General features: G+C 62.0%; 1 protein-coding gene across 3 annotated transcripts; it reads left to right on the forward strand.

Annotated features, from left to right (window-relative positions):
* The first annotated feature begins 17 nt into the window (after positions 1-17).
* LDHD (lactate dehydrogenase D) lies at positions 18-11,919 on the forward strand. 3 transcript variants are annotated; one of them, XM_084644269.1, is made up of 11 exons: positions 18-156; positions 2,981-3,093; positions 3,817-3,979; positions 5,023-5,164; positions 5,842-6,001; positions 6,887-7,086; positions 7,202-7,330; positions 7,769-7,896; positions 8,969-9,059; positions 10,131-10,242; positions 11,186-11,919. In XM_084644269.1, the coding sequence occupies exons 1-11, from the start codon at positions 91-93 to the stop codon at positions 11,349-11,351; spliced, it is 1,470 nt and encodes a 489-aa protein (XP_084500395.1). In that variant the 5' UTR covers positions 18-90; the 3' UTR covers positions 11,352-11,919. The 3 variants fall into 3 exon arrangements, with proteins under 3 accessions (XP_084500395.1, XP_084500396.1, XP_084500397.1); XM_084644270.1 differs by having other exon boundaries at positions 3,817-3,958; XM_084644271.1 differs by having other exon boundaries at positions 3,817-3,862.
* Positions 11,920-12,212: the final 293 nt, after the last annotated feature.

The following is a 12,212-nucleotide window of genomic DNA, read 5'->3' on the forward strand; positions in this document are numbered from 1 at the left end:
CTTAACATGGACGGGGCGGGGCCAGTGGGGAGGCTGGTTTCGCTTTGGGGAGCTCAGCTGGGAGGCTGCGCCCCTGCCCCTGCGCGCCCCATGGCTCTGCAGAGGCTGTGTCGCGGCAGCGGGGCGCTCGGCTGCAGGAGGAGCTCCGGCCTGCAGGTACTGGCAGGGGGCCAGCTGGGCCCTGCCCATCGCCAGCGTTTCGGGCCTGGTGTGACCTTGCCGGGGGCGGCTCCGACCCAGCTCCCCGCAGGGCAGGGCTGAGCTCCGAGCCAGCGGCGGGAGTCAGACAGGCCCCTCTGTGCCCTCCCAACCCCGCTGGGCTGGTACCGTGCCTGGCCCGGGCCTGGCTGATGCAGGGTGGGGAGGATCCACGTGTCTGCTTGGACCCTGGCCGGCGGCCATAGATGTAGTTTGACTTCTATATTGGGAGGGGTGGACACCGAACTTTCCTCTGCCCCCTTTAAATTGTGCCCCCCATTGACATATACAATTTGGGGTGGCATGGGGGGTGTTGGGCATCTCCACCCATGCCGCGGGTCTGGAGTCTCCGCCAGCCACGTTCTGGCCAGGGCAGCTGCATCCAGCACTTTTGTTTGAATAGCCAATTCCAGCACTGGCTTGAGAGCTGCTCACTGAGCCCCCATCACCCCCTGGCCAGTCCTGCTCGCCCCACCACCTCCCTAGGGCACCTCCCGCCTGACCCACAAGGGCCACATCTAAGGGTGGAAGTTTGCTCTCTATGGGGCCCGCTACCAGGACCCCTGACATGATGCCACCTGATCCCATCTCACAGAGTCTGTCGCCGCCCGCAAGGCTGGATTTGACCCGCACAGGCTGTTATCAGCCCTGGAGCTCACCTGGCCCAGGATGGGGAGGGCAGGAAGGACACCAAGCCAGCCCTGTGAGGGTGGCTTCTGGGCCCAGGAACCCTCACTGCAACGGGCTGCGACCTACCCACACCCAGACCCTGCCCTCCCGCCACGCCCCCAGCACTGGGCAGAAGGGGGGGATTTGGGGACATTAGTGATGAACCTCTGGTGAGTTTCAGAGGAAAGGGAAGGACTCACACCCCAAGTGAGTGAACCCCCAGCTGTGGTCAGCAGGGGAGCAATGTCAAACCACTGACAAAGGCAGCCCCCAGGAGGGGAGAAACCCAGGGAGCGTTGGGGGGCTCCAAAACCCGCCTCCCTAGGCCAGGATCGTGCGTGCCAAGGGGCAAGGGGGTGTTTGGGCCAGGGGGCAGACTCAGCAAAGTGGGGCTCTGCTCCGAGAAGCGGCAGTGGATCCTGCACGGGAGCCGCTGATTAGAACGTCGGGCTCAGATCTGGTGCGGAAGGAACGCTCCCTCACTCCCCTGAGGTTGGGCTGGCCCCGCAGGTAAAACACAGCGAACACCTGAGCCGTTACACTCCGCAGCTCTGGCTCCAACTCTGTGAACTCTGCTGCGTCAGGAGGAGCCATTGTCCCATCGACGCTTTGCCGAGTGGAGACCCCCTGACCGAATATTGGGCAGCTCTTCACCTGACTTTAATTCATGCTCATTTAGAAAGCGCTCATTTGCACGGAGCAGCATCACATTACTGCAGGGCGAGAGGTGGCCAGAAATTAAGGAGTTGTGGGGGGAGGGATACCTCAGTGGTTGGAGCATTGGCCTGCTAAAGCCAGGGTTGTGAGTTCAATCCTTGAGGGGGCCATTTAGGGATCTGGGACAAAAATTGGGGATTGGCCCTGCTTTGAGCAGGGGGTTGGACTAGATGACCTCCTGAGGTCCCTTCCAACCCTGATATTCTATGAACTTGGCTGCTAAGACCAGGATCTTATGTGTCTTCCGAGAGTCTCTGGTGATGCTCACAGCCAGCCTGCACCTCAGGCCAGGGGCGTATGAGCCTCTCTCCACCTGAGTCCTATTCTGCCCTAACGCAGCCTTCCTTCGGGGCCTTGTGGTTTCTAGAGGTCCAGCATTTCCCCAGCTCCCTGAAGGCCAGGCCTTGGCTCCACAGGGAGGAGTCGTTTCAGACCCAGTTGCAACCCCCCCAACCATAATCTCCTCGGATTGTTTGGAAGTGTTGCACTAAGATTTCCTTCCTTCAGATTTCCTTTCCACGCCCCTGGATTTGGGTCAGAAAGAGCTGACCAGAGGCCCTGCAGGGCCAATGAGGCGAAACCAGGCACCTGTGATCTCCAGGGCCAATAATGTTGTAAACAGCTGAACTGCACCCCTTAGCCAACCCATCTCTTGCCAGGGGCCCTTCTCTTTCACACACCCAGACAAATCTGTAGTGGTGGCAAACACCTCTGGAGGAGCTCAGGGAAGGCAGGTCTCCGCGTTTGGCTCCTGTGCTCCAGGTCCCTGTGCATGCCGGAGCCTGGCATCCCTGCGCAGCGCTGGATCAGCTTGGCTGGGGCCATCCTTGCTGAAGGGCGGCCCTGGGAGGGGGAGGGGATTGAAAGGAAATCTCCAGCCCTTTTGACACTGAAGACACAGTACATATCTGTGTCTGTGACAGACCTCTTAAGGCAATGATAGATGATGGGAGGGACTTTCCCGCGTAGCTCCACCCCGCTGCCCATCATGTCTTAGAATCATAGAATATCTGGGTTGGAAGGGACTTCAGGAGGTCATCTAGTCCAATCCCCTGCTCAAAGCAGGACCAATCCCCAATTTTTGCCCCAGTTCCCTAAATGGCCCCCTCAAGGATTGAACTCACGACCCTGGGTTTAGCAGGCCAATGCTCAGACCACTGAGCTATCCCTCCCCCATCCTGGAGCAGCCAAGCCCCCATTCCAGCACGAGCCCCATGTCCTGTGCCCTTCATCCCTGGGGAGAGACGGGTGGCTGTGGTTAGGTGCCCATCTCCCTGCACAGCTTTGGGGTTTGCCCACACGCTTCGAGCTCGTGCCTGGGAGCTCTGCTGCCGCCTGGAGAAAGGGAGTGTTTCGGCAGGTGCTTGTAACACGCTGGCCCTTTAACTCTCTCTAGGGCCAGCTGCCGGGGAAGCTGGTGGAGGCCCTGCGAGCCGTGGTGGGGACCCCGAATGTGTCCACAGCCCTGGCTGCCCGGGAGCAGCATGGGAGGGATGAATCCATGCACAGGTACCTGCGGAGCTCCCAGCACACGCCACACACTCACCAGAGGCTGGCTCATACAGCCAGTGCAGACCGGGGAGCCTGCTAGAGCCTCGCTGACCCAGGCCTGGGGGCTCTCTGAGGGGCTGTGAAGGGCCTCTGCTGGCTTGGCTCCCTCATGCCCTGGGAGGAGCCCATCCCCCTGGAGGGACTGTGACGTGTGTGCAGCACCCATCGCGATCCAGGCAGACGCAGTGACATGGCCACGGGAAGGACAGCGCTCCAGGGACGGGCTCCGGACCCCAGCAGCTGTTGGGGTGCATAGGCATAGCTGTCCCATTGCTGCTGCAGGAGTGCCCCCCGTGCCCAGCACGGCCACAGCGGGTGCAGCCCCACCCGGTGCCCAGGGCTGCGCCAAACTGTTGCCTCCAAGGCGCCGCTGAAATCCCAGTTTCTCTCACCATGCCCTGCCAGCTGGGGCAGATGGGCCCTGGTGCTGAGCCCTCTAGCGTCCTCTGGATCAGTGTTCGGGAGCCAACCTGTGGGGCCAGAGGCCAGTGCCCTGCTCAGCCCTCAAAGCCCCTCTTCCCCTGGCTCATCCAGGCCTTGTCTGCCCCACCCAGCCTGGCTCACGGCTGGCTCCCTGCTGTGTTCTCAGCCCAGGTGGAGCTGCACACGCTGTGCGCAGAGGCAGCTGGCTCACCCTGCCCCTGGGAGCTGGCATTACATGGGGCTCTCCCCTGCCTGCAGGTGCAGCCCGCCGGATGCTGTGGTCTGGCCCCAGGACGTGGAACAGGTCAGCAAGCTGGCGGGAATCTGCTACAGTCATGGTGTCCCCATCATCCCCTTCAGCACTGGCACGGGCCTGGAGGGCGGCGTCACCGCAGTGAGGGTATGGAGCGGGGGCCCAATGGTGAGGGTACGGAGCTGGGGGGGCAGCGCGGTGAGTGTACGGAGAACGAGGGCAGTGCAGTGAGTGTACAGAACGGGGGGGCAGCGCAGTGAGGGTACGTAGCGGTGGGCAGCAGAGTGAGGGTACAGAACGGGGGGCAGCGCAGTGAGGATACGCAGCGGGGGGGCAGCGCAGTGAGGGTATGGAGCGGGGGGGCAGCGCAGTGAGGATACGCAGCAGGGGGCAGCGCAGTGAGGATACGCAGCGGGGGGGCAGCGCAGTGAGGGTACGCAGCGGGGGGGCAGCGCAGTGAGGATACGCAGCAGGGGGGCAGCGCAGTGAGGATACGCAGCGGGGGGGCAGCGCAGTGAGGATACGCAGCGGGGGGGCAGCGCAGTGAGGGCATGGAGCGGGGGGCAGTGCAATGAGGATACGCAGCGGGGGGCAGCGCAGTGAGCATTTCCTGGCCATAGGGTGTGACAGATCCCATCCCCAGCTGGCATAACCCAGTGGGGCTCCCGTGCAGCTGGCACTCTGCCCACTCATCCAGCTGAGGTGCCAACCCAGACCCTTGCCACCCCACGCACTGGTCCTTTTGCAGGTGAGGCTGGCACAGCGAGTCTTCCGCTCTCGACAAGAGCCAGCCGGCCCAGGCCTTGGCTGCTGCCCCGCTGTCCCGAGCAGGGAAGTCCTTGCAGAGGCCAGTAGGTGCGTGGCCCAGCATGGCTGTTCTGGGGAGGTTCCTCCCAGGCAGGCTCCACTTCTTCTTGTGCCAGGAGGGCAGCTCTGTGGTGCCCGCGAGTCTTGGGGGATCAGTGCTGGGGGGGCCATGGTGGTTCATCTTCGCCTGGAGCTCTGGCGACTCCCTGGCCGGGCAGTGATGCCAGGGCAGCCATGGCGAGATACTACTGGGGCACAGAGCAAGGGAACCCCAGCCTGGCAGTGTCCTGCCCCTGCCCCACCTGCCTATGTGTGTTCAGGTGGTGACCCAGCAGGTCTCAGACCCTTTCCAGGGAGCGCCGGTGGGGCTGTCTCTCATGCCCGCTCCCATCTCTCTGGGCCAGGGCGGCGTGTGCTTTAACCTGACCCGAATGGATCGCATCACAGCGCTCAGCACTGAGGACTTTACTGTGGCCGTGGAGCCGGGGGTGACCCACAAAGCGCTCAACAACTACCTGCGGGACACCGGCCTCTGGTTCCCTGTCGGTATGATGCTGGGCATGGGGTGAGGGGCGCCCTCCAGTGGTGGGGGACGAGCGGTCCCAGCCCCATTCCAGCACATGGCTGATGCCCAGGCCTGCTGCTGGGTTTAATGGTGTCAGAGCAGGAAGCTGGCAGCTGCACTGGGCGACATACCTGGGCGGAAGGCTATCAGTGGGCCGGTTATCTTCACCCCCAGATCCTCCGCCCCAATCCAGCCCAGCGCAGTGGGGCTGGCTGCCGGGAACAGAACAGCTGGGTCGCACTCCAGTGGACGTACCATGAAAATCAACCCCGCCACAGGACCCTCGTTGGCCCGCTCAGCATGCCGCAGGCCACAGCCCGCCTGGGCCACGGGGTGGGCAGCGCCAGGCAGGGCAATGGGGGCACAGTCTGTGCTGCAGCCGCCCAGGGTGAAGGGCCTGACTCTGACCTGGCCACTCCCTCTACGTCCCCGCGGCCGCGGCGTGCTGGGCTCGGTGCTGGCAGCTGCCAGGGGCTCGGCCTGGACCAGCTTTCGGAGCACCCACGGCACAGCAACTGGGGGCGGGCGGCTTCTGTCTTGGGCCGAGCTCTACCCTGGGTGCGGAGGGGACGGTTCCCCGGGATGCTGGCTCTGCAGTGCCCTGTGACCATTGGCCCCGTCCGCCACTGACCGCCGGCTGTGCCCTTTCCCTCCGCAGACCCCGGCGCTGATGCCTCCCTGTGCGGCATGGCAGCCACCAGCGCCTCGGGCACCAATGCTGTGCGCTACGGCACCATGCGTCACAACGTGCTCAACCTGCAGGTGGTGCTGGCTGATGGCAGGGTGCTGCACACGGCCGGCCAGGGCCGCCACTTCAGGTACTGGGGGCTGTGGGGAAGGGGGGCACCAGGGGGCTTGTCAGGGTTCCCTCCCCACTCTGAACTCTAGGGTACAGGTGTGGGGGCCCGCATGAAAGACCCCCTAAGCTTATTTCTACCAGCTTAGGTCAAAACTTCCCCAAGGCACAAACTCTTTGTCCTTGGAGGGTACGCTGCCACCACCAAGTGATTTAACAAAGAGTCAGGGAAAGGACCACTGGGAGTTCCTATTCCCCCAAAATATCTCCCCAAGCCCTTACACCCCCTCTCCTGGGGAGGCTTGAGAATAATATCCTCACCAATTGGTTACAAAGTGATCACAGACCCAAACCCCTGGGTTTTAGGACAATAGAGAAATCAGTCAGGTTCTTAAAAGAAGGATTTTATTTTTAAAAAAAGGTAAAAATCACCTCGGTAAAATCAGGACGGAAAATAACTTTACAGGGTAACAAAAGATTCAAAAACACAGCAGAACTTCTTCTAGGCTTAGTTTCAAAGTTACAAAAAAACAGGAATAAACCTCCCTCCAGCAAAGGAAAAATTCACAAGCAAAACAAAAGATAATCTAACACGCCTTGCCTGGCTTTACTTACAATTTTTGTAATATGAGAGACTGTTAGGATGGTTTATAGGAGAAGGAGTTTTCTGACCTGATACTTCTCTGCTTCCCAAGAGAACACACAAAACAAAGCCTTCCTCCCCCCGCCCCCCAAGCTTTGAAAGTATCTTCTTTCCCCATGGGTCCTTTTAGTCAGGTGCCAACCAGGTTATCTGGGCTTCTTAACCCCTTACGGTAAGGAGGAATTCTAGGCTACCCTTAGCTGTATGGTTATGACAGGGCTCCTGCCCCAAATCTCACCCCAGCCCCTTCTCGCCCTGCTGCAGGAAGAGCGCTGCCGGCTACAACCTGACAGGGCTGTTTGTGGGCTCTGAGGGGACACTGGGGCTCATCACCCAGGCTACGCTGCGGCTCCATGGCAGCCCTGAGGCCACAGTGGCAGCCGTGTGTGCCTTCCCCAGTGTGCAGGCGGCGGTGGGCTGCACGGTGCAGGCGCTGCAGGCCTGCATCCCCGTGGCCCGGATCGGTGAGTTGGCTGCCCCGTGCCCTGCAGAGCATGCCCTGGGGAGCAGGGGGTATCGCTCCCCAGTGGGCTACAGAGCCGTCCAGGGCTCTGACCCCCAGCCTCTCTGCTCCCCCAGAGTTCCTGGATGATGTCATGATGGCTGCCTGTAACCGGTTCAGTGGCCTGAGCTACACCGTGTCCCCCACGCTCTTCCTGGAGTTTCACGGCTCGCCCAGCAGTGTGGAGGAGCAGGTCCGGCAGGCAGGTATGCCCATGACGCCAGGCGGGTGCTGCCCAGGGGGGCACAGGTTGGGGGCCCTCCCTCCTCCTGGTGCAGCAGGGGAGCAGCAGCCCTGGGGCAGTGGGCACTGCTAGGACACCAGAGGCATATTCGGATGGTGCCATGGGGTTAGGTGGAGCTGCGGGGTGGCTGGCTGCCTGGCCTGTGGCTGAGGTGGGCTGTTGCTGCCCTTCCCCTTTTCTGTAGGGGACAGAGTTGCTCTGTCCTGCCCTGGCCAAGTCTGTCGCCATGCCAGGGAGTGGATCTCTCACCTCCCGTCCCACAGACCTGCTGGTGTAGGTCTCCAGCAACGGGGGAAGCCAGGCCTCTACCCTGCCCCGGCCTGCCTGGCAGAGTCGGCTGGCCACCAGGCCCCGCTCTGGGGGCAGGGGTCTGACAGTGAGGGGTTCTCTCCCTTTGCAGAGGAGATCGTGCAGCTGAATGGCGGCTCAGACTTTGCCTGGGCCCGGGAACCAGAGGCAAGGAACAAGCTGTGGGCCGCTCGGCACAACGCCTGGTATGCAGCCTTGGCCCTGCGCCCTGGAAGCAAGGTGGGCTAGCGCTGGAGGGAGGGGAATGCCAGGGGGAAGGGGGGGTCACGTGGAGGGGGGTGGGGGAGTGCCCGAGGAGAGGGGGTGGGGGAGGCTGGGGGAAGAGGGGGTCACTTGGGGAGAGGGTGAGGGAGTGCCTGAGGGACAAGGGGTGTCTGGGGAGAGGGTAAGGGGTACCAAGGGAAGGGACATGATTATAAAATCATGACTGGTGTGGAGAAAGTAAATAAGGAAGTGTTATTTACTCCTTCTCATAACACAAGAACAAGGGGCCACCAAATGAAATTAATAGGCAGCAGGTTTAAAACAAACACAAGAAAGTATTTTTTCACTCAACGCACAGTCAACCTGTGGAACTCCTTGCCAGAGGATGTTGTGAAGGCCAAGACTATAAGGGGGTTCAAAAAGGAGCTAGATAGATTCATGGAGGATAGGTCCTTCAATTACTATTAGCCAGGATGGGCAAGGATGGTGTCCCTAGCCTCTGTTTGCCAGACGCTGGGAATGGGTGACAGGGGATGGATCACTTGATGATTCCCTGTTCTGTTCATTCCCTCTGGGGCACCTGGCATTGACCACTGTCGGTAGACAGGATACTGGGCTAGATGGACCTTTGGTGTGACCCAGTATGGCCATTCTTATGTTCTTATGACTGGGGGGCATCAGGGGAAGGGACTGGGGAGTGATATGGGGGCTTTTGGTGGGCCAGGGACATGAGACTCTCTGGGCTTTCCCCAGTCTGGGGGGGCCAGTGCCCACCCACAGAACTGTTCTGCCCTAGCGTGACTGCTGACAGCCGCTCCTCAATGGGCGTCCCAAAGTCAGTGGTCCCCAGACCTTCAGGGGACTCCACTGAACAGCACGTCCCGAGCCCCATGCCTGGGAGGGCTTAGCAAGGGTTTTCCCAAGCTGAGCCTGGGTCCCATCAGTGGGGCGCAGGGGGAGCTGGGATCCTCTGGGGGCCCAAGAGAGGCCAGTGTGCACCCCCTGCATGAGGCTGGATCAGGGTGCCCAAATGTGTCCAGTCAATCCTGTGGAGGGGGTCAGTGAACCTTCTCCGGTGTCCCCCCAGGGCTACTCCACGGACGTGTGCGTCCCCATCTCCCGGCTGCCCCACATCGTGGGAGAGACCCACAGAGACCTGCAGGAGTCGGGGCTCACAGGTAGGTCTCCACTGAGCCTGGGGTCAGGGCCTGTGCAGCTGGGGGTCACTTCACTGGGGTTGGGCGAGGCAGCAGGAGAAGGGATGACATGACGGGGTTGGTGCTGCTCCCATCCCCCTGCGGTCAGGCCTGCCTGCCATTATCCTGTCTGGGTGTGGGAGCCATGGGACTGAGGGCTGCAGACAGAGGGGGCAGAGGCCCTGCCCCACATTGCCGCAGGAGTTGGGAATAAACCCAAATGCGGCCCCTAAACGCCAACCACCCACAGTGCACCTGTCTGGGGTGAACGCCTCACTGGCACGAGTGCCTGACAATGCCCACCAACGCAGAGAACAGGGCAGCTGGGCACGCTTCACATACATCACACACATCAGACGCTTCACACACAACACGCTTCACACACACAACACGCTTCACACACATCAGACATGCATCAGATGCTTCTAACGCACTTGACATACTCCACCCACAGCTCTGGCTAGTGCCCCTCGATCCCAGGGGTCTGAGCCCGGGGGCTGTGCTGAGCAGGACCTGTGTTTTAGTGGGGCTGCAAGGGGACTAAGCCAGCCTGGCTCCCCAGAGCTGGAACTAATAAGCCCTGGGCCTGCCATGACCCCCACCTGTCAGGGAACATGCTCCCTGGGCGACATTCCTGTGCCCCTACACTGTGACCTCATCCAGTCTCACCCCGTGCTGGGGCAGACTGGACAGGACAAGCCAATGGCTGAGCCAGCCCGCACCGGGGAGCGGCGCTGCTGGAGATCCCGTCCTCCCGAGCCATTGGGACGTGCGGCCCCTCATGCACTGGCCAGATCCCGATGGGGGGGATATCCGTGATGAGCTACCCCCACCCCCACCCCCATCTCAGTGGAGCGGGGGGCTCCTTCCCCAAACCCTGGGCATGGCCCCTTTCTGCCCAGAGGGGGCTGCATTTCAGGGGTGGGTAATGACTCCAGCGTGGGCTCTGTAGGGCAAGGGGCCCCACTGGAGGAGGGGTGGAAGGGAGCCAGGCAGTAGGTGTCTGGGCTGGGAGAGGGTCTACATATGAGCAGCTGGTCTGTGTCCCCTCAGGCCCGATAGTCGGGCACGTGGGTGACGGGAACTTTCACTGCATACTGGTGTTCGACCCGGCCAACCTGGCCGAGAGCCAGCACGTCAAGGAGTTTGCAACCCGACTGGCCAGGTAGGAAGCCAGCTCTTCCCAGCCCTGATCTGCCTTGCCAAGCCTGCCTCTGCCCAGCTCTGCTCTCCTCAGTATTACCCACGTTGTCTTGCCCTGCTGGCCCAGCTCTGCCCAGTGCTAACCAGCCCTGCCCAGCCCGGCTCTGTCCTGCCCAGCCCTATCTGCCCGGCCCGACCCAGCTCTGCTCTGCCCAGTGCTACCCCGCCCTGCTCAGTGCAGCTCAGCCCTGCATGGCCCATCTCTGGTGTTGAAGGGCAGAAGCAACTCATGGGATCCTGCGGGGGGCAGATGGGGCCCGCCCTAACTGGCCTTTGAGCACAGACCTAGGGACATGGGGGGGCACACCAGGGAGGGGCCCAGAGCTCAGGACCAGGGTGGCAGAAGAAGCAACCAGAAGAGTTTCCAGGAGCTACCTGTCCTGGACTCCTCGCTGAGAGCTTAGGCAGCCCTCCCAGGACACATGGGAGACTGGAGCTGCTCTGCACATGGGGGACAGTCGGGCACTTGCTCCGCACATGGGGCCCTGGAGCACAGCCAGGCTGGGCAGGGTCTGGACGGGGTCAGTAGTTGTCCCAGAGGCAAAGGGCGGGGGGGACTGCACACACATGGGGCGCACCCCAGGGCCACACCCTGCTCTTTTGTACCCTCCCCCTGGGCTGTGTCCCCCTCACCCGCTCCCTTTGGCATGCTACACCTTCAGCATCCGCTATGGGCAGCTGGCACACAGCTGAGCCCTCCCCTGCCCCTAGGGTGAATTCACATGAAGGGATCTGACCCTGGGGTTCCTGTACCCCTGTGGACCCCCTGCCACTAGGTCCAAGGGTCCCCCGGTGACACCCTCCCCTTGACTGTGCTGCCCCCACCTGGTGCAGCCGCCCCGGCCACCCTCCCCCCAGCTGCCCTGCCCTCCTGCTGATGCATATCCTGCCCCCTCTCCTCCCAGACGGGCCCTAGCCCTGGACGGCACCTGCACGGGTGAGCATGGCATCGGCCTGGGCAAGCGCCATCTGATGCGGGAGGAGATCGGGGAGCTGGGACTGACCGTCATGAGGCAGATCAAGGCCACGCTGGACCCCAAGAATCTCATGAACCCTGGGAAGGTGCTGTGAGGGGCACCGCCCACCCTTGCCCAGCCAGCCCAGAGCACCCAGCGCTGGCATGGCAGGTTCCCTCCCCCTCCCCATGCAGACAGTGACTCAAGTCTGGACCCTTGAGCCGAGTTGAGGCCACTGGATCATATGTGCCACGGGAGGGAGGGACTGGAAGCGGTAGAAGGCAGCAGGCTTAATGCCAGCAAACCCCTTCCTGTCCTCCCTGCCTCTCCTGGCCCTGGGCTCCCCCACAGCTCTAATACTACCCCGCTTCACCTTTCCCAGCCCTGGGCTCCCCCCTCACCTCTGTCCCAGCCCCCCACCCCACCTCTCTCTGCCCTAGGACCTCCCAGCTCTGTCCCAGCTCCCCCCACTGCCTCTCCCAGCCCTGTGACTCCCCCTAGCTCTCCTATCACCCTCCTCTCCCCCGTCACCTTTTCTGGCCCTAGGCTCCCCACTCTCAGCTCTGCCTCAGCCCTCCTGCCTCTTCCAGCCCTAGGACCCCCACCCCAGTTTTGCTAGTGGCCTTGTGACAATGTGGGGAATTTTCTTAACAGTTTGTATGAATACTGTGTGGGCCTCAGTTTCCCCTGTGTGCTGCTGTTTACCCAGGGGGTGGGTGAGGGGGTTTGGTGTTGCAGAGGCCCAGGTGTGACCCTGCCTAACAGCCTGGCCTGGACGCTGTGTCACTTAGCTACTGATGACTAGGTGGCCCTGCCCAGCTTGGAACCCACTGGGTCTGGCCAGCGGGAGAGCAAAGGGCTGCAGAGGGCCCAGGGGATGTGTGTGCCCGGAACAAAGACAAAGGACGGAGGAGGGGCCTTTGAGGAGGTGGTAGAGGGGGTCGGCTGGATGGACAAAGAGGGGGCTGGGCCCGCT

Source organism: Lepidochelys olivacea, assembly GCF_965140295.1.
Source record: "Lepidochelys olivacea isolate rLepOli2 genome assembly, chromosome: 12".
In the NCBI taxonomy this organism is placed as follows: domain Eukaryota; kingdom Metazoa; phylum Chordata; order Testudines; family Cheloniidae; genus Lepidochelys; species Lepidochelys olivacea.

Excerpts from the sequence above, each read along its gene's own strand:
- LDHD (XM_084644269.1), top strand. The coding sequence starts at position 91 with ATGGCTCTGCAGAGGCTGTGTCGCGGCAGCGGGGCGCTCGGCTGCAGG. Across the intron at positions 3,094-3,816 it reads AGGGATGAATCCATGCACAG|GTGCAGCCCGCCGGATGCTG; the intron begins GTACCTGCGGAG and ends CCCTGCCTGCAG. Across the intron at positions 6,002-6,886 it reads GGCCAGGGCCGCCACTTCAG|GAAGAGCGCTGCCGGCTACA; the intron begins GTACTGGGGGCT and ends GCCCTGCTGCAG.